Source organism: Primulina eburnea, chromosome 8 (genome assembly GCF_022965805.1).
Source record: "Primulina eburnea isolate SZY01 chromosome 8, ASM2296580v1, whole genome shotgun sequence".
Lineage (NCBI taxonomy): Eukaryota > Viridiplantae > Streptophyta > Magnoliopsida > Lamiales > Gesneriaceae > Primulina > Primulina eburnea.
In genome coordinates this window covers 41,157,690-41,180,102 of record NC_133108.1, presented here as the reverse complement: position 1 = coordinate 41,180,102, position 22,413 = coordinate 41,157,690, and the positions used below count along the sequence as shown (strand labels likewise).

The 22,413-nt window shown below is 35.7% G+C and overlaps 1 protein-coding gene and 1 long non-coding RNA gene across 2 annotated transcripts; one reads left to right on the top strand and one right to left on the bottom strand.

The window, feature by feature from the left end:
- The first annotated feature begins 1,778 nt into the window (after nt 1–1,778).
- LOC140837995 (uncharacterized) lies at nt 1,779–8,413 on the top strand. Its single transcript, XR_012119519.1, has 4 exons — nt 1,779–2,162; nt 2,313–2,444; nt 2,593–2,851; nt 7,651–8,413. It is a non-coding gene; the product is annotated as an uncharacterized lncRNA (long non-coding RNA).
- Nucleotides 8,414–8,506: 93 nt separating this feature from the next.
- LOC140839811 (ABC transporter B family member 1-like) lies at nt 8,507–14,346 on the bottom strand. Its single transcript, XM_073206768.1, has 10 exons — nt 13,712–14,346; nt 13,585–13,639; nt 13,326–13,501; nt 13,026–13,226; nt 12,668–12,927; nt 12,265–12,581; nt 11,696–11,919; nt 10,834–11,207; nt 10,032–10,746; nt 8,507–9,956 (listed from the first exon to the last, which is right to left on the bottom strand). Exons 1-10 carry the CDS (start codon nt 14,204–14,206, stop codon nt 8,682–8,684), a joined length of 4,092 nt encoding a protein of 1,363 aa, XP_073062869.1. The 5' UTR covers nt 14,207–14,346; the 3' UTR covers nt 8,507–8,681.
- Nucleotides 14,347–22,413: the final 8,067 nt, after the last annotated feature.

Here is a 22,413-nt window from a genome sequence, read left to right as displayed (position 1 = left end):
AAAATAAGAATTTATAACGTGTTAAGATTGGAGTTGCTCTAATAACAAAAATGGAGCGTAAACAACACTAATCTTCAATTATGAGACCGGGCTTGTAGCCCAGTGGTCTCACCCTCGTCGGATTAGCCAGCTCTCCGGGTTCGATCTCCCCTTCCCCGCGTATGTTGTAATAAAAAAAAATTTAAAATATTATAAAAAAACACTAATCTTCAATTATTTTTGAATAAGTGAAAAATAAACACTATGTACTTTTAACTGTGGTGGTTTCGCCCGTATTAATTTCGTTTTTCTCAAAAGTTGACGTAATGCACATTTAAAATAATTATTGCTTCTTAAATACGAGTTGAATATCTTCACCTATATATTTCAATCTATAAATCTCTTAATTAATTAATAATTTGAATATCTTCACCTCTCTATTTCAATTTATAACTTCAATTATGAAAATTAGTGACGTGGAAAATTAAAGTTGAATCTAACACATCTGAGTCTATCACACATAGTTTTTTTAATGCAGTTTATCTAACTAGCATGATTTGCACGCTACAACAATGTTAGCTCAATGGTTTACTCAATGCGCATTAAAAGATAACGACTTTAAGTTCTATTGTCATGACAAAATAAACGTAAATATTTTAAACTGAACAATAATAGTTGTTATTTTTATATCATTGTAGTAAACAAACGTTTTAAATTTGTTTAGAATTACGTATATGAGTATATTCTACGAAAATTTCAGGAATTCTTGTACAAAATTAAGAATATTTTCCAAAATTTATTATTATGAAATAGGTTATCGTCAGCTGTTTGATTGATAATTGCAAACAACCTCAAAACTGTATTATCTTTTCATGTAGATTTTCTTATTTCATGTGCTAAAAAGCAGCACACCACACACAGAGATAAATGTGTGTTCATCATCCATCTCTCTCTGATTTGCCAAAAAAAAAAAAAAAAACTAGAAGCCAGACAAAATTTTAATTGGTGGCTAATGGCTCGTCACACTTCACGACAGTGGTTTCAAATTCGGACCACTTTGATATTCCTTTACGTATAGTCACAAGTCGTATGTATGATTTGGATTCAACTCTATGTCCACTAGATTATGTGGCTAACCCAAAACGAGGTTGAGAAATATCACAATAAATCATATTCGAGGGAAAAAAAGTAATTGGATCGATGGATTTCAAATCTATAGATTTAAATTTTATTTTTGTTGTTCAGATAAGTAAAACAATAAACTTCAAATACACCACTTACATGTTTATATAATATTTCATGTTCATCAAAAATGTTATTTGAAACTCGTTCTAATTCTATTATTAATTAATATGTATATAAATAAGATGTGAATTTAAGATTTGATCAATTGTGTGAGTTGTGACTGTGAACAATAAAACTAATCGAAATATATGGATTTCAAAATCATCTGCCCAAAATGCACTGTCAGTTATTTATAATTGAAAGAGTTTTTTTTATCATTCTAAGTAAACACATTTTATATTTCATACTAAAAAAATTTGATTTTATCTCATGCATTTGAAAAGTTATGGGTTCGAATAATTCGATGCACCATATTATGCTAGCAGGTATCGGCATGAATTTTTTCGGGTTCGAACTAGATAGAGCATCCCCTTCCTCGATAGTGGGCCAAATATGGGCTTTTAGGACTTGGATAAATTTTTTTACAAGTGTGGACCAAGGCCCTACTATTCTTTGAGTGTGGCCCAAAAAACAATCAAAAATTACGTATACGACGTCACTTTAAATGACGGAAATCCCTTCCTCAATGTAGAAGACTGATCGAATTTCACTATTCCCGTCGACGAAGGATGGGCTGGAAGTGCCCGCACCGATGCTCTCACAAAACCTCCCGCAGCACCAAATTTCTGCTGAAATGAGATGATGTCGTTTACGACGAACTTCAGAGAGCGGAGGGAGATAGGAAGCTCTTGCCCGTGGATGAAGATCTTCCGGGGATGGGGTAGTATTACTGTTTACACTGCGAGTAATTTTGAAATCTTATTTTTTCTTTTATTTTGTTTGATCATTGTTTTGGTTGGAACTGATTTTTAGCACGTTTTCCTTTGCAACTTCAGCCTTTATTTTGCCAACACGAGTGTGAGGGATGATCATTTCAAGACCAAACGACATAAGAAGCGGTACGCGTACAGAAATAATTGTGCTGCTATATTCTGTTACACTTAAAAAATAACTTAAAAAGTGCTGGTACAAGTTTGATATCCTTTTGTTGTGTTGAGTGGCTATTTCAGAGGCTAACAAGTTATCTGACCTTTTGGTTTTGATTGCAGAATGTGCCTTATGTTTTTGTTCCATCAAAGCAAGCTCTTGCTCGGGCATGTGGAGTTACCAGACCAATTATCGCTTGTTCAGTGACGAGCAACGAAGGAAGCCAGTTGAAATATCAAGTACAGCAACTGAAGGTAATTTGTGGGAGTGGCTCCAGCATATTTTTTTTTCTGTTTATTCATAGATTATTGACATGATATATTCAGAATTTGCATTAGTTGACGGTAGTTTGTGAGCGACTCCAATATCTTTATTTCTAAATTTATATATTGTCTAATGCAGGATGCCATCGAGAAGCTTCTGATGTGATTCTGAAATGCTAATTCCTGCGTGATGGGCCTCTTGTAGTCTTGTTCGACCCTGAGGCTTTGACTGAGTGATTTTTTTCCTGGTACATGGGAATATCTTTTTGTCTTCACGTCTTTGGGTCGTAAACCATCTCTCATGCATTGATGTGGCACGAGAAATGCTGTAAACTATTATTTTGTTGGTTTATGAAGTTTCTATATCGCTAGATATCTCCAGATAAAGTGATTCTTGGGTACTGTAAAATCGTATTTCACCATATAGCAACTTTAACCAATTGTTAGGCAGTATAAATAAGACTAGCTAGGGGCTTTGTAAAGAACTTTTGAATCATTTTCTTAATAATCAAATTGAGTTTCTTTCGCGGGAAGCTGTGAGCTTCATTTCTCAATATGGTATCAGAGCCATCAACTGCCGATTCCTGAGATCTTCATTTCTGAGATCATCAGCTCGAGCTTCATTCTTCTCAATTCTCCACATCGATAGCAGAGGATCGATTGCTTGTTTTTTTTTTTTCATCTCATTTTTCCGAGATTTTGCTTCCATTTTTTTGTAATGGCTTCTGCCGCTGGTTCGCCATGGGGATTGAACACCAATCAAATTGATACATATGATCCTCTATATGTGAATCCATCGGATACTCCTGGTCTTAATTTGATCAATGAGCAGCTCATCGGCACTGAAAATTATGGAGTCTGGAGCCGAGCGATGGTCATCGCTTTACGCGCCAAAAACAAATTGGCCTTCATTGATGGCAGCTGCTCTCGACCTGCACCTGGAGCCAATACTATTCTACAGTGGGAACGATGCAATGCTATCGTGTTGTCTTGGCTAATGAACAGTGTGTCGAAGGAAATATTTGGGGGCATTGTGTACTCAACTGATGCAGCCACAGTTTGGGAGGATTTACGGGAACGCTTCGACAAGGTGAACGGTTCCAGAATTTTTACATTACATAGGGAAATTGGACAATTAGTGCAAGGTAACTGCTCTATCTCGGTTTATTATTCGAAGCTTAGGCAGTTATGGGATGAATTCGGGTCTTTAGTTGTCTTGCCAACGTGCTCTTGTGAAGCGGCAAAGAAATATGTGGAATATATCCAACAACACAAATTACTCCAGTTTTTAAAGGGATTGAATGATAGCTATGTGCACATTCGCAGTCAAGTGTTGATGATGAGTCCTCTTCCCAATGTAGCTCAGGCATTTGCTATTGTCTCTCAAGAAGAATCCCACCGAAGCATATTAAGTCCCATACCATCTCAATCGAATGTTCCCTCCTCTGGTTTTTTTTCTACACAAGATAGGAGGCGTGATATTTTTCGTTGTGACCATTGCAATATGCTTGGCCATACTAAACAGCATTGCTTCAAATTGGTTGGATATCCTCCTGGCCACAAACTGTATAAAGGTCCAACAAGAGGGACAAATCAGAAAACCAATAGGGACTGGAATGACAAAGGAAAACCAATGATGAGAGCAAATATATCAGTAACTCCACAAGCCGTGGTGGATCAAGTTGAAACAACTTCTGGCACTGAGACTGGAAATTTTTTCACTCCAGCTCAATATGCAGCTATACTAAAGATGCTTGAGAAGGACCAACCAGTGGGTGATTCGAGCATGGCTTCGGCTAACATGGCAGGTAACAGCTCCTCTTCTGCTTCTAAGTGGATAATTGATACAGGGGCCAACGATCACATGGTTGGCCATCACACCTTGTTGCATAATTCTTTGCCATATGCTGATTCCACGGGGTCCATTCAATTGCCAAATGGTCATACCACCAAAATCACTCATGTAGGAGCAGTTGACATAAACAACAGTATTACCCTCGATCATGTCCTGTTCGTTCCTGATTTCAAGCATAATCTGTTATCCGTTTCCAAATTTACCAAACACCATCACTGCTGTGTCACCTTTTATCCCAATTTTTGTGTGTTTCAGGACCTCTCCAATGGGAAAATAATGGGGATTGGTAAAGAGGAGAGTGGCTTGTATCATCTAGACAACTCCAGTCTCTACTCCAAAGATATGGAGCGTCATTTTTGTTCTATCAATAACTCTGTACATTTGTCTCCTTCTTTGTTTTCCGCTGTAAATAATCATGTTTCCCATGAAAATAATGAAAATCTTTGGCACAAGAGACTTGGCCACATTTCTATATCTCGAATGAAGATGCTTCCTTTTTTGTCTCATGAATTCAATATGTCTCATTGTGGTATCTGTCCACAATCTAAGCTCACTCGATTGCCATTTCCTTCCAAGCGATCGTTTGAGTCCAGCCATATCTTCCAGTTACTTCACCTGGATGTATGGGGGCCATATAACACAACCACATATAATGGAGAGCGTTATTTTCTCACTATAGTGGATGATTTTTCAAGAGCCACTTGGGTCTATCTCCTACACTCAAAGCTTGATGTGCTTCCCACTTTCAAAGTTTTTTTGCTTCTCATTCAGAATCAATTCTCTGCCACTGTCAAGTTCATTCGGACTGACAATGCCACTGAGTTTTTCCAGGCAGAATGTACTACTCTTCTCAATTCATTGGGCATTATTCACCAATCCTCTTGTCCTTACACCCCACAGCAGAATGGCCTTGTGGAAAGAAAGCACAGACATATTCTGGAAGTGGCTCGTGCTTTGAAGCTTCAGGCTTCACTCCCACACAAATATTGGGGTGACTGTGTTCTCACAGCAGTGTATCTCATCAACCGTATCCCTACTCCCCTCCTTGCAAAACATTCTCCTTATGAAGCATTATTTCATCACACCCCTTCATACTCTCATTTGCGGGTGCTTGGTTGCTTATGCTATGCCTCGGTATTACCTCGTGGGGACAAGTTTGCTCCTCGGGCAACTGCATGTGTTTTCCTTGGCTATTCATCTACTCAAAAAGGTTATAGACTTCAAGACCTTACCACTCACAAATTCTTTATTTCTCGAGATGTTCAGTTTCATGAATCCATTTTTCCTTTTTCCCACACTACTGCTCCTCCACCCATTTTCTCTTCCTTGCCAGCTTTGTCTACTGATGAAGATCTTTCCATTTCCTCCTCTCCCATTCCAGCACATATTATTTCCCAAGATGCTCCTATGCCACCACCTATTCGCAGGTCCTCCAGAGAGTCTCGTCCTCCCATTTGGACTCAAGACTTTGTATGTTCCTCCTCACATCACTTGCCATTTTCTCCCCATTCAATTACCAATTCTGTTAATTACTCGAATATATCTTCCCCTTATAGAGTCTTTCTATCTCATATCTCCACCATCAAGGAACCAAACACCTACAAAGAGGCAGTTCTTGATCCCCGTTGGCAAAAGGCTATGGCTCAAGAATTAGCGGCTTTGGATGCCAACCACACATGGGATCTTGTTTCGCTGCCTTCTGGTAAGCTTCCTATTGGCAACAAATGGGTGTATAAGGTTAAGTATCACGCTGATGGGCGTGTTGACCGTTTCAAAGCTCGGCTTGTTGCGAAAGGATATACCCAACTCCATGGGATTGATTATCATGACACATTTTCACCGGTAGCTAAGATTACCACTGTTCGTTGTTTGCTTAGTGTTGCTGCCATTTGCAATTGGTCTCTTTACCAAATGGACGTTACAAATGCTTTTCTTCAAGGGGATCTCGACGAGGAAATTTACATGACCTTGCCTGAGGGTCTTCGAAGTCTAAGGGGGGATTCTACTAGACTTCAAAGTGAGGGGGAGATAGTGTGTCGGCTAACAAAATCATTATATGGTCTCAAGCAAGCTTCGAGACAATGGAACATGAAATTTGCGCAACATATGAGGCTTGCTGGTTTTAATCAATCATCACATGATCATTCCCTATTTGTAAAGAAAGAACACAACTTCATAACCATTTTATTGGTTTATGTTGATGATATAGTTATAACTGGAAATCATGAGCCTTCAATTTCAAGCCTAAAAGAGTATTTGCATTCAAAGATAAAGATAAAAGACTTGGGAACATTAAAGTATTTTCTGGGAATTGAGGTTGCTCGATCAAAGGATGGAATTTGTTTGAACCAAAGGAAATATGCCTTAGAACTCATCTCAGAAGCAGGACTTGCTGGTGCTAAGGTTTTTAACACGCCTATGGAGCAAAATCTGAGGCTAACCACAAAAGAATATGATGACAGCATTGGACAGAAAAGTTCACTTGATCCATTGCTCGATGATTCTGGTTCATACCGTAGATTGATTGGGAGATTAATATATCTTACGGTGACACGTCCAGACATATGTTTCACAGTACAGTTGCTAAGTCAGTTCATGCATAATCCTAAAGCATCTCACATGGAAGCTGCTGTTAGAGTTTTAAGGTACTTGAAAGGTGCACCAGGACAAGGAATCCTACTTTCTTCGCAGAGTTCACTCTCATTGACAGCATTTTGTGATTCTGATTGGGGCACATGTCCGATGAGTAGACGGTCAGTAACGGGTTATTGTATCAAGTTGGGTGAGTCTCTAATATCTTGGAAAACCAAGAAACAGTCCACGGTTTCAAGATCCTCGGCAGAGGCTGAGTACAGGGCGATGGCAAACACGACTTGTGAAGTGGTTTGGATTGTTGAGATTTTGAAAGACATGGGAATGAAATTACAGCTTCCAGTGAAACTATATTGTGACAACACGGCAGCGCTACAGATTGCAGCTAATCCATTATTTCACGAAAGGACAAAGCATATAGAGATCGATTGCCATCTAGTTCGAGAAAAGATTCGGGACAAGTTGATCGAGACGTCGCATACATCTACAGATCAACAACCAGCGGACTTGTTTACAAAAGCATTGAGCAAGAATCAACATCAGTATCTGTTGTGCAAGCTTGGAATATTAGATCTATTCCATGCTTGAGGGGGAGTGTAAAATCGTATTTCACCATATAGCAACTTTAACCAATTGTTAGGCAGTATAAATAAGACTAGCTAGAGGCTTTGTAAAGAACTTTTGAATCATTTTCTTAATAATCAAATTGAGTTTCTTTCGCGGGAAGCTGTGAGCTTCATTTCTCAATAGGTACCACTTTCTTGATGGTGGTTTTCTGTTACATTCGAGCAGCATGTATTGATTTTTATATATAAACGAAAAACACATAAGCACGTGAATAAATATGTACATGACTCAAATTCGGTAGATCGACTAGAATTTGAGAGTCAAAACCTGAGTTGAGTCGTTCGGGCATCATTGTGACAAAAACATACTTATCTTTTTTAAAATGCTTCGCCCACAGACATTTCCAGACATGAAAATCGAAAAGATTGTGATTTTACACCAAACACGCAAGTGAAAGAAACCTAAAAGCTTCCAAATCACTCTATTTTGACAAAGTAGCAGCTGCATCACTGGACTTTTAATCCCTTTGTCCTGATTTTGTTTTTGTTTTTTATTTGCTTTTCTATTTTACATGTCTCCTTTTCCGTTTGTGCAACCACCACGTGAAGTTGGCCAATGACGTTTTCCCACGTCTGTATGTACTCGATCACTGTCTTCTTAAACATGAAAGATGCTCAGACAAGGTCTCTTTCAATGTTTGATCTACATGATGTTCTTCACGTATGGGTTATTTCTACGTTTCATCATCGATATGATGCACTGTTTCTTGCAAGGATAAAAATTCGTGAAGGAACACTGTTTCTTTGTTTAGTCCTTAATGTTATTTCTTTTATCATACTTTGAACCTTTACCATGACGTTAATATGTCGCGGACAAACCTTGTAATGTAATGAACTCCAAACCTCAAATATTTATCGATGTCTTCATTTTATATGATCGATGTGTGTAGTATACTGCTGTATTAAATATAATTTTCGCTGTTCGTCACTTTTATCAATGTGGAGCACGGAGTTTATTTTGACTTAGTGTTTGAAATGGTAAATGTAATTATATATATTAGATACTGTGTAAACTTAGCTGCAACATCATAATTTTAATTAATGATCATGCTATACCGCATCAAAATCCCAAGAAAACAACAGAGCCAGGAAATCAATTTGGGATGTATCTAAATTCTCAAGTATACTTCTATTCAGCTGTCATTTAGCTTAACTTCATGGACCTTGATCGTGAGGTGGAATTGAAGAAGCGGTAGAACCCGATGTGGCACCATGCATGATTGTGATTCGTTGTAATTGTATCATACGTGCATATATGCCATCGGGGTGATTTTTCAATAGATGAGAATGTGAACCTTGTTCTGCTACTTTCCCATCGTCAAGAACCGCAATGACGTGCGCATTTCTGATCGTTGAAAGTCTGTGAGCGACTAAAATGGTCGTTTTTCCTTCACAGGAGCGCTCCAAAGCTTCTTGTATGCACCTTTCTGACTCGGCATCAAGTGCACTAGTGGCTTCATCGAACAAAATTATCTGGGCTTTTCTCAAAAGAGCTCGAGCAATGGCGATTCTTTGCTTCTGTCCACCAGAGAGTTGTATTCCTCGTTCTCCTACAAATGTCTTGTAGCCATCGGGTAATGAGGCTATGAACTTGTGAGCATTAGCCAATGTTGCAGCTTCAGTGATCTCTGATTCAGTGGCTGACTCGTGTCCATAAGCTATGTTTTCGTAGATGGTTGTTGCGAAGAGGCACGGTTCTTGTGGTACAACAGCAATGTGGCGTCGCAGTGACTTCAAATTGTACTTCCTGATACCTTTTCCATCAATCATAATACGCCCGGAGGAAGGTTCATAGAATCTCTGTATAAGGGAGATGACTGAGCTCTTACCACAGCCACTAGGTCCAACGAGGGCTAATGTTTTCCCGGCTCGGGCTCGGAGATTCATGTCATGAAATATCAACACATCAGGTCGCATGGGATATGAGAAATCCACATGTTTGAACTCTATTTCGCCTCTCATCCGATCAGCGATAGATATGGTGCTTGGATCATCGGGCTCAATTTCAGTTTTGCGATCAAGAAGGTCGAAAACCGAGCGCATTGCACGCCCCCCCTTGATGAAATCAGGGGCGAGGGTCAAGGTTTCGGCTGCACCATTTGCAGAGACCATAAGGACCATGAAAACACGGATAGTCTTCGAGAAGTCGGAGATTCCATGCTTGACTAGCCACGATGCATACCAGAGACCTAGTGCATAGGAAGCGTAGAGCAAGAACTGTGCTATACCATAACCACTTCCGGCTATCTGAGCCTTCCAGAAGCAACGGCGCAATGGAGGCTTGAGACTAGAGATCAAAAGGCCAACAATTTTCGATTCCGAATTAAAGGCTGCCACTGTTCTTACATTCGCCACAGCTTCCCCTGCTATCTGTGTGGCCTTCGAATGAGCCAACTCCAAGTCCCCGGAGAATCCATTCATGAACATTTTCTGCCGAAATTGCATTGCCATCAGTGAACACTTATTTCAAAAAAGCGAACAAGTAGGATTTTTGGGAATTCTGACCTGTAAAACAGTTGCTGCAACGACTACTGGAAAGACAGCAATGAGCACGAGGGCGAGGCGCCACTGTAAGACGAATCCGGCAGTACAAGCAACCAGCATAAGAGCAGAATTCTGCATTATTACAGAGATTCTATCCCCGATTGCTGATCTTACATTATTTGCATCAAGGGCAAGTCTTGCTGCAACTCTTGAGCTATCATTTTCTTCCTGATCAAACCATGCCATTTCGTTCCTCAGAACAGCCGCTAACATCTTCTCTCGTACACGTTTTGTCAAGTTCTCGCCCACTACATCCCAGAAAAAATGCTGCAATGTATTGAAAATAAGTGCAGCAGATGAAACCCCGATTAAAAGGTAACAATATTTTGCAATTTCTCTAATCATATAAGTATTATCTGGACTGTAGTAGACGCTAAGAACCGCGCTCAGCACATAAGCAAAGAATGCACTGAGAGAGCCACAGACAACAGAACCTATAGAACCAATCAAAGCATAAACCCATTCAGGAGAATTCATCTTCGCAAGTCGCAAGAAAGAACCAGCTTGCTCTTTAAACGGAAGTTTTTCATGGCGATAATTGGCATATGCAACTTCCATGGAGTGGCTAAAGTCACAGGTAGAAAAGTCACTCAGTCGTCTCGAGTATGGCGACCGATTATAGGAAGAATTTCTCGTGATTATTGGTGAGCTTACAGAATTCCTTGCGCTAGAAGGCCTACAATACAAAAACTCATCAAGAAGCAAGTCATAACTCACTGAATACTACTATTTTTGTTTGCGTTATCCAAGATTTCAACTGTACCTCGCACTGCTCTTTCGGGCATTGCTGATAGCGGCTTCATGCGCAGCTTCTTGCAGTTTGATAAGCTTGGCATAGAAGCCATTTTCTCCTTTAGCAAATAACTCGTCATGGGTTCCAATCTCGGAAACGCTACCTTGCTGCAGAACAGCAACAAGATCAGCTTTTCGAATCGTAGAAAGACGATGGGCAATCACTAAAGTTGTCCTTCCAATCATAAAACGGTCTAGTGCTTCTTGCACAAGCTTTTCTGATTCAGAATCCAGTGCACTAGTTGCTTCATCCAAGAGCAATATGGCTGGATTCTTCAGCATCGCCCTGGCTATAGCAATTCTCTGTTTCTGTCCACCAGAAAGTTGCAGCCCCCTCTCCCCTACCTGCCATTGCAGAACGATTAATGTCATCTCCATTTTCTCCATCAGTGGAAGTGCTTACTAATGTATATGAAGCACACATTTATGATCTCTTTTCTATAATTAGTTTGCATTATAAGCATGGAAACTGTTTGTCATAAAATTTATGTACTCGATATCTCCCAAATGTGAATGGTTAATGCTTATTCATGTAATGATTCGAACCACTTCTATCTTTCGCGTGCCCTTGAATTTTTACCAGTTACTTTGATTTTCATCAGTGTATTGTATGCTTATAATTTTGTTTCGATGAGCATTACTGGAGCCATGTTACCTTCTGTTGAAATTTCCATTTTTTGACTTCATAAATTATGTAAGGTTGGTTTTGTTGACCATATAAACCTTTAGCAATGCTGCAATTAAATATCAAGGGAAGACCACATTGGAAACTATATTTGAGTTCTAAATTCAGGATTTAGTGCATGTCAGCATGCATTACAAAACTAGCTAACCTGAGTATCATAGCCATCTGGAAGCTTGACGATGAATGAATGCGCGTTAGCGACTCTAGCAGCCTCTTCAATTTCTATTAAACTTGCATCAGGCCGGCCCAAAAGTATGTTTTCATTGATCGTGGTTGCGAATAGCGCTGGTTCTTGGCTCACAAGTCCAATCTGCTGCCTCAGCCACCGTAGATCTAATGTCTTTATGTCATGCCCGTCAAGCAAAACTTGTCCTATTGCAAATGCAATTATTTAGTAATCGTCAGAAACCACTTTTACGAAAAACTCAGAGCTTATGGGAAGTTGTGTAATAACTTTAAACCCGCCCCTGCCCGTACAAGTAGAGAAACACTAAATATGTATCGGTAATTGATATCCAAAATGCACCAGATGATTTGAACCAGTTATCCCTAATTCTGTTATTCTTATCCCAAAATACAAGTTCATAGAAAGTAGCCTAACATTAATATTTACACTTAAAACAGTAGCCAAGAAATTGTGGAATCCTGCGAGATTTTTTTAAAATTTGTCAACCATAGATTAGAAGTTTTGATAAAAGAACTAGTCTGGATCATAACCTGAGGTGGGATCGTAAAACCTCTCAATAAGGGACACCACTGTACTTTTCCCAGAGCCACTGCTTCCAACCAAGGCGACCATCTTTCCGGCAGGGATGAGGAGTGAAAAGTTGTCGAGTATTTGAGTTTCCGGCCTTGAAGGGTATTGAAAATCCACATTCTGAAGCTCCAACTGCCCTGTTATGGACTCCAATTCAGAACCCGACTTGCTGTTTTTGTCCACAGCTGGTTTGTGATCGATTAGCCGGAAGATTTTAGCAGCAGAAACTCTTGCCTTTGCAAATGCAGCTATACTTGGAGCAGACTGCCCCAGAGCTCTAAATATTACAGCACATTATAAGACCAAGAAAGATTAGTAACAGTTAAATTTATGCAGCTATTTTCCAGAATGAACTAAACTTACAGCCCACCAATCATGACAGCAAACATTGTTGCTATTGCAAGCCCTCCATTCGTCAAATGATGTCTAACCAAGTAACCTCCATACCATAGCAAAAGGGCGTAGCAGCAAAAAACAGTAAAATAAGTAGCTCCCAATCCCAATCCCTTTGAAAATCCACTCTTGTAACCAATTCTTTGAGCAACCTTCAATGCCACTGAATAGGCCTGTAAAGCTCTCGACTCGCCAACGAATGCCACAACCGTCCGAATTTGCACTATTGTCTGCTAGTTTATTTCGATTCATCCCAAATCAATGGTGAAGTAACAGAATTTTTGTGAGCTAATAGCATTTTCAAGATTCAAGATTCGATATTTGTCACCTGTTCTGCGATATTTCCGGCTTGTGACAGAGCTTCTTGGCTTTTGGCAGAGAGTTTTGCCAATGTAGCAGCGTGGATACCGCCAATTATAGCTATAAGTGGAACAACTGCAAGAGTGACTAAAGCTAGCTGCCACACTGCCGTGAATCCCACCACAAATCCAGATACAAATGTTGCCATATAGTGCAAGAAATTTCCCAACTGAAAAAAAAAAAACAAAAACAAAAAATAAGCTTGATTAGAATGAAGATAAAATAAATTTAGAAAAAATCCACGTGAATTTTCTTGTTTCTTCTTCACCTTTTCGCTAATGGCATCTTGAACCATTACTGCATCAGTGTTAATGGCAAAAACTACATCCGATGTCCGAACCTCTGTGTCAAAGAATTGAATGTCTTGGTTCAAACAAGCCTCTAAGTACTTGATCCTCATTTTTGTGGATTGCCTCTCCCCAGTCCACATCCAACATGAAATCTCTGCAACCCATTAAAGAGAACCTTAATTAACTTGAAAAAATGAAACAAAAGTCCGTAAAAATCAATGATGTAAAAAAATTTACCAGCCCATGAAGATCCCCATATGGCAGCTCCCACCACAAGAAAATAAAATGCATACTGAAAACAAATAACCATCGAGTCTGAGAAACAACATAAATAAATTCCTTCCAAGATTCGACAGATTATTACCTTCAAAACTTCTTGTGTCATCTTATCAACATCGTTTGCATTAGAACCAAATGAATTAACAAGATCAGCAAAGAATCTAAGGAACAAAGGCAATGAGCTGCCATGAACGATAGCACCAACTGTACCAAAACTCATCAGAAAATAATCCAGCCCGTCTGCAAACCTGAAAAGCTCACCAAACCCAACAGCCGGCGGTGGGGCACCTGCCTTCTCCGGCACCCCACCGCCGTCTTTATTACTTCCAGAGGCTGAAACCTCCATTCCTGCTACTGTTCCACTTCTTCCAACAGAATCTTGGGAAGTCCCTGGTCCTGGTTTAACATGTGGTCCAGTTGAAACAGCATTTGCGTTGCTTTTAATGTGGTCGCGGGCTTTAATTGCTGAAGGGTGGCTGTGTTGTTCTTCTGCATTATCTGACACAAGGAGTTCAAGGCCTTGCAATTCAGACCATCTCCATTGCTCTACCGTCTTTATCTCCTCGCCATCTCGTGTCATTTTTTTTGGATTTAACTTTCAAGCGAAGAATATACAAAAAGATCAGCCCACCAACGTTCTCTCTGTCAATAATTTTTTTTAATTTCTTGGATATTATTATATAAATAAAATGATGGTTGCTAAGCCATTGCTCTTTATTTTGTCATCTCTTGTTTATAAATACAAGTATGTTGGACTGGTTGATCCCAAGTCTCAATATTATAAACTTTTTATTTAAATAAATTATTTATATAGATATTTATTGACTTTTGGATGTCTAATTCCTTAATTTCTATTGTAAAATCATACCTGAATTATTCTAATGAAGATTAAATTATAATTACCTAGTATTAAATGCAAAGATTAAAACTCGGAAATTTAGATGATAATATAAAATCATTTTTTTGTAATTTTATAATATAGTTACAAATTTCAATTAATTTTCTTGACAACTTATGCTCTTACTTACTGAGTTCATGGAAAGAGTACAAGGCAAGGCACACCTACACGCAAACAGAGGATATAAAAGTACAAAATGAAATAAATAATAATTAAAAAAACAGTGTGAAAGGGAGAAATTTTTTGGTACTCCGACAAAAAATACTGTGTCTAGTTTTTGACCAAAACCATGTTTTTACGGCACAGGAATATTTATATATTTAGTAATTAAATGCAATTATAGGATTAAATGTGATATTTCATATTTAATGTTTGAAAAATTATTCATTAAAAGTCACTTGCATATTGTTCCACATTTAGCTGGAATACATTCAGGCTGCGTTTGGTTGGAAGGATAGGATAAACTAATGATTAGTACGTAAATGATAAAGAAAATGATTGTGATAGAATTGTAAAATATGATGTAAAATAATATTATGTTTGGTAAGATTTTTAAGTGTAGGATAATTTTGAATTTTTTGATGAAAAGACGAAATTGCCCTTCCCCTTCGCGACGGCGACAGTGGCGGCAGTGGTCGGCGGAAATCGTCGACCGGAAACTTACCGACGGATTCTCAAAATCCGTCGCTCACAGCGACGGTTTTTGAGAAAACTATCCGTCGCTATTAGCGACGGTGTTTTATAAACCGTCGCCGATCTTGTTTTGAATTATTTTAATTACTAAAAATTAGACATTTAGCGACGTTTTTTAACACACCGTCGCTAATTGCGACGTTTGAGAAACAAACCGTCGCTAATAGTGACGGTATTTTGACAAACCTTTCTACACAAACCGTCGCTAATAGCGACGGTTTGTTTACAAACCGTCGCTAACTGCGTCGGCGTCTGTGGTTGGCCGGCGGCGGTCGGTGGCGAGAAATGGTGGTGAGTTTGAATTTAGGAGAAGGGTAAAATCGGAAAAATAGGATGTATTAAGATTGGGATAAATAATCCTAGGGGGTGAGGAGGTATTATTTTAACCTAACCAATATAACCTAATCATACCTAGGAGGGATAAGGTAGGTTTATTTAAAATTGAACCAAACACTTGATTGGGCCGGATAAATTAATCAATCACCCCTAATTCCTTGAACCAAACGCAGCGTCAAAGAACAGAGAAAAGGAGAGGAAAAGATGTGTAATTTTTTTTAAATATCTTTTTTGTCAGAAAAAATGATAGTAAAATCTGCAGATTCCTCCCTCTTAATCTGATTTCAGTTGTTTAGAAATGTCATCAGATGTCACGCTGTACAATCACCATCTTTTTCATCAACCACCTTTGATTATACTATTTCTGCAAAAAAAAAAAAAAAATTTAAAAATCCCATCACTCGTCCTTTTAAGTTCTTGAATATCACCATTTTTTTTCCCACTCGGGCACTTTAATTTTTATTTTCTGTGACAATGACTCCCTTGATTTTACTCTGAGGTATTCAACGGCGGTGACCGTAGACGGAAAGAGTATAGATAAAGATTTTGAGATTACCGTGCATTGATTCTTGGTGGTTATATTTGTAAATTTACGTTGGTGTCGTACCGAATTCGACTGATAAGTGTTAAAGATATTATAACATTAACTCAACTTTAAAAATTAGCTCAAAAGAGAAAAATTGTCCAAATCTATATATACAATCCTCATATATTTTATCTAATCTGATATGTAACAACTAACAACAAATAATAGAGTCTCTTGCTTAATATATATATATATATATATATATATATATATATAATAGTATAAAAATGCAAATTATTGTCCAAAGATTCGATGGAAAATATACAGAGGAAAAAGTTTTTATATTAGACAAAAAATATCCCATCTTATATGTTTGAAAACAATTAATTTAATATGGTCTCATGGCATAAACTATAATTAACTCCTTAAATTTATCTATTCTATTTGGAATAATCATTGAAAAGCGAAAACAATCAAAGTTAAAGTGTTTAAATTATATGAATTTTTTCAAAAAAGCCTTCAATGTAGGCTATGCAGCATTATGTTTGGTTCACTCTTTCTCCCCTAAAAGTTGATAAAACTTATTCTCAATTTCTATAATTTGCAAATAAATTTAAAAAGTGTTCAGTTAGAGCTGTAAAGAGACCAGAGATTCTTCATATTCCAAAGAACAAAGAATAAATAAATTGACAAGATATGACATAAAGGTTCAAAGCAAAAGTAGATTCTAATTTTCTAACAATTTCAGTCAACTTTTTTTTTAAACATCTTTTTCGAGTTAATTTAAGATTATTCTCATTTTCTTAATTTATATCTGCCAATTTTTAAAATTACTTAATTTCATGGATAGATGTAAATACCCATAAATAAAATTTTAAAATTTTTTTGAATTGATTCTGCGTCTAAAATGTTGAATGAAATTAAGACAAGAAAGGTGATTAAGGGGTCCATTAATTATAGTGTTTTCACATTAATCATTAGCAAGAAACTCATCACCCATTACATAGGGGCATTTCCGCCAAGAACTGTGTAATTATATTTTAATTAGATATAATATTATAGATGGGAATAAATTAATTAAAATCATTTGTTTTGAATATTATTTTATTTTTATAATACGAAATAATTAAATTTAAGCTGAGCTTGAATTTGATCCACAATATGTTTTAATTAAATGTAAACCAATTTTTTTCGATAGTTCGTGAGCTTATTTCGACCGTGAAATCTAATTTTGTCCTGATACACTTGAACACAATAACATATTTATTACAAGTTATTCGTCCATATATATATTAATTATATATAACTGTAGGAAGAAATAAGAGTAGCAAGAATTTAATTAATTCTAGTAAAAAAAAAAAAAGATAATATGAAATGTATTGAAGAATTACAAAACTTTATCACCAAAGGAAATGAATAAAAAACCAAGCCTGAGAAATAATAATTAAAAAGCACTCAATAGCCACTCGAAAATTTTGTCAAAAGTGGTTGCAAGTGAGGTTCATTATGTCACTACATTGTCTTGCTTATGGTCAAATGTGCTTTTATCTAATGTAGTAATAATAATCAAAGTATCCACTTATGAAATCATTAGTTATATTTTAATAAGGACTATATTTAATACCCAAGTCACATGAATCACAGTCGATTTTCTATGTCGTCAAATTTCAGTCTTATTTATGTATTTTACAATTTTGTTTTTTGAAATTTCAATCTTTTTTATGGGAGTGTTGATATGACACCGCACATATCAGCATCATATCAACGCCACATTGTTGTTGCCCTGGAAACATAAATAAAATTGAAAAAAAAAACAAACAAACAAAGAAAGCACACAAATACTAAAATTTGACAACATAAAAAATCAAATTGCAAATAGAAAAATATATCGATCTGAATTTGTAATTTTCCTTTAAAATATATGTAACTTATAGTAATCATATATACAGAGTGGCGAAGCCACATGCATCTATACCCGAGCTTTAGACCGGATGTTCCAATTTTTTTTTGAAAAAAAGTGGTATGTAAACTTTGTATAATTTTGAAATAATATGATATTAGCCCATGTAGATTAATTTAAAATATTAAAATATTCTAGATTTAAAATTCTAGTCCCGATAGAGCCATATTTTTTGCTCATTCACTACCTATGCGATGAAATAAAATAAAACAAAACACAAAATCATATTATTCATCACACCTGTTGCTTTTATCCTAACGATAAATAAGCCTTGTTAGAAAATAATATTAATGCAAAATTTTATCCTCTATAAGATTTTAACTTCAGGTCCCCGTCTAGCTCTAATTTTTAATATATGGTCAGGGGACCAATAATATAAAATATATAGACTTTCCTAGAATTTTTGGGTGAAAATTAAAGTACTCCCAAATTGAGGTGGTGACATCCCTTATCCCTACTCGACTAAATAAATATTTATTTATAAAATATTTCATTAATATTAAATATATATTTACTTGTATTGATCATGAACAATGTAATTTTACACCAGCTACCTAGTTGTTGGCTAAAATAGGTACAAATCCCACTCGTGCGATCTTTCAAGTTTTACCATATGATTTATCCAAAACCTCTTCAATTATTGTCTGCCAATCAGGGTTAGCTCCAATAAAATTACTCCAAAATGCACAATTATGTCCTAAAATATAGCAAATTTCCTCACAAGTTTCGACCAAAGATTATTGTCCTAATTTTCCAAAATTAATGATTTCGTGACTTTCGTCCCACCTACGAGATAAAAGTCGCATAACCTAGCAAGAGGTAAGACTAATCGTTTTGAATTTATTTCGTACACCGAATAAATTCAAGATACACGATGGTGGCAAATCTCGTAAAGATCTGAATAAGCATCAACTACATAGAGCATTATCTTGTTGAAGAAATATATATACATATATAAAAAAGAGATAGATATAAAAACTTGTGTGAGACGGTCTTACGAATCATATTTTGTACGACGGATCTCTTATTTGAATCATTCATGAAAAAATATTACCTTTTATGCTAAGAGTATTACTTTTTATTGTGAATATCGGTAGAGTTGAATCGTCTCACAGATAAAGATTCGTGAGACCGTCTCACAAGAAATCTACTCTATAAAAAGTACCATGCCTATTCAAAATCACAAAAATTCACGTGAGATGGTCTCACGGGTCAATTTTGCAAGACATATATTTTATTTGAAGCACTCACTAAAAAATATTCTTTTTTGTTATAAATATGAGCATGATTGATTCGTCTCACGAAAAAGATCCGTGAGACTGTACGTTTCATAATCAACTTGATTTGTGAATAATATTTAACTAGAGTTGGTTCAAATAGTTGATATTAGATACAAGTTCAACATTTTTAATTTCAATTTGAGATCTAGTATATTATTTTATGATGAATCTATCAATCTATACACACACATATATATAAAGTCAAGACGAGCACACAATATGAAAATTAAAGGGAATGAAGGGGCAAAACATGTACTTACAATTGAAAACCTTATCGATCGTGGGTTGATCAGTTTGTATCATTATTTATGTCCTTATAATGTAGGGTAGTTATATGTATCCCTTTTCAAATCTATGAAAGTTAGAGACCGGATTTGTAGCTCTGTGGTCTCACCTTCTGTCAGATTAGTTAGTTCCCCAAGTTCGAATTACCCTCCAACGTGTGTTATAATAAAAAAAATCTATGAAAGTTGACCCTATTACAAGCAAATGACAAGAATACTGACTGATTCAATCATAAAATAAATATGTATCGAGATTGAGATCGAGTCAATTATTATGTTAAAAGTTTCATTTAATAATGATACAACTCAAATATATTGTTACTTACTCGATCCGGCAATCTTCTTTGAATAGTAGCTCGATCAAAATATTTCTTGACTCAAATGCTAATCGTAACAATATACATACACACCTTTGTGTGCGTATAATATAGATAGAGATCAGACAGACTGTTAATTGTCCTACATCAGTTGAATAAACAACTTTTGAGTGGTATATATGGGATTGGACAATCCTCCTCCTTTGAGCTAGTTTTTGGGATTGAGTTAGGTCCAAGTTCCAATCTTAACATGATATCAGATGTTAAAATTTCCTTTTTGTTTTTCTTCATGATTTATTTGTAAGATGTTGGAGTCCATGCGTGAAAATGGCAGGGGGCAATCATATGCATGTTGGTTCATTATATCGTGGCTACTTTTACTCTTCTTTCATGATAGGTTGTCCCATGTCCTCTTCGCCTCGTGCCGGACCTATGACATTTATTAAGCAAGATAACCATTAGTATATATGCACGATGGAGAAATTATTTTTTTTCAAAATTTATATAAATCTTGAAAGAAATTCCACTTGTATTTATTAGGTTGTGTGAAATTAAAGCATATCACGCATGCAACGCGACCCAACTTTTTTGGTACGGAGTAAAATACTCAAGTCCTCCTACCTTGTCTGAACTTGGCCAGTTTGCTGTCGACACATGTGAAATAAATAAATAAAAATTTAAAAAATTACTAATTATTTTGAATGTATATTTACTTGCACTTAATTGTCTTTATCATTCTGTATAAGAGATTATGTGTTGGCCCTAATGAGAAATATAATTAAATAGATTTATTAACTCGTTGAATGACCAGCGAGGATGATCGATCACCCCCTACCTTAAGATTTTCCAGTAGATTAGTAATTTTTTTTATATAATCGTCGAAAAAATTATATGGTGTTTTTTTTTTTAAATCGAAGATCTTATCGAGTTTATTTTAGTTTTTTTTTTTTGGCATAAAAGGATGTTTGTTGATTGATTGATTTATTTTCTATTAAATTTTTTTTTTAAAATAATCGGTCGTGAGATTGGCAAGATTTTATTTATAAATGAATAAACTTCACTAGGAGCAGGAATGAGAAAAAAAGTTAATTACATTTATCTTATACGAGGTTTGTTATATTAACGAAAATCCAAATGTATTAAATATTACATATATCTTTTATGAGATTTGTGAAAAATAACAACTAAATCCAATAACTTCTAACATTATGTACACTCTTTTCCAGTTTGTTTTATTATATTTAACCTCATAAAAATGTAAAATAATAAAATAAGATAAATACAAATTTTACGGGGTCTTTATAATTTTAGAAACTATTGTATTTATTTAGTGTTTTTCACAAACCTCAAAAGATAAATGTAACATTTTTTAATCATTAGATTTTTTTTTTTAATTAAGATAAATCTAAAAAAGATATCTAATTATCCCATTAAAAAAATATGATTGAGTAGTATGTTTCTGCTATTTGATGATGTGTTGTATAGTCCAGGTAATACAATACAAAATTTGTGAACATTCACGTTCAAAAAAATAATAACAGAGTATGTCTCTTGTGAGACGGTCGTACGAGTCTTTATTTGTGAGACGGGTCAACCCTACCGATATTCACAATAAAAAGTAATATTCATAGAATAAAAGTAATCTTTTTTCATGGATGACCCAAATAAGAGATTTGTCTAATAAAATACTACTCGTGAGACTGTCTGACACAAATTTTTGTCTTAATAATAATAATAATAATAAAATTTGTGAACATTGGTTTCGGGAAAAATCAGTATTAATCTAATCCATTACTATTTACTAAAAATTATATTTTTACACTTTATATTTCTAGCACAAAAATTCTTACGAGAACGTCTATATCTAATTTTGAATTATCATATTATCAACAACATAAAAAGTTATTATACAAAAACATTTTTATAGTTTTTTATTTAATATAATATCTAATATTTCATTAAAAAAATGTATATATCACAAAATTTTAATATATATGAACGCGATAGGGGCACTGACCTTTATAATAGAGACTAATATGGTGTGATGTTAGGGTATTTTGTCTTTTATTTATTTATTTTATTATTTCAAATTGCAGTTTAATCTCTTAATTTTTACAATTATAATAAATATATAACATGACATTTTATTACTTTATACTTTATTTGAATATATTATTTTTATTTGAATATAAATCAAATTAATTATTTAAAAAAATGGTACACCATCGATGCACTGGTGTTTATTATTATTTTGGCACCACTATTAGTTCCTCTTGAATATACCTATTTTCCAATATTGGGCTCTCAGTTGAAATCGTGCTCAAATAAACAGATATTTTCAAGAAAGGCCCCCATTTGATAAATGGGCCGTTCTGTCCCGATCTTTTTTGATGGGCTAACTCTAAAGGAGGAAAGAGGCAATTATATTCGGGTAGCCGTTATAAATATAGTTATGGTTTGATATGTGAAATGAGAGACAGAGAGTAAGAGGAT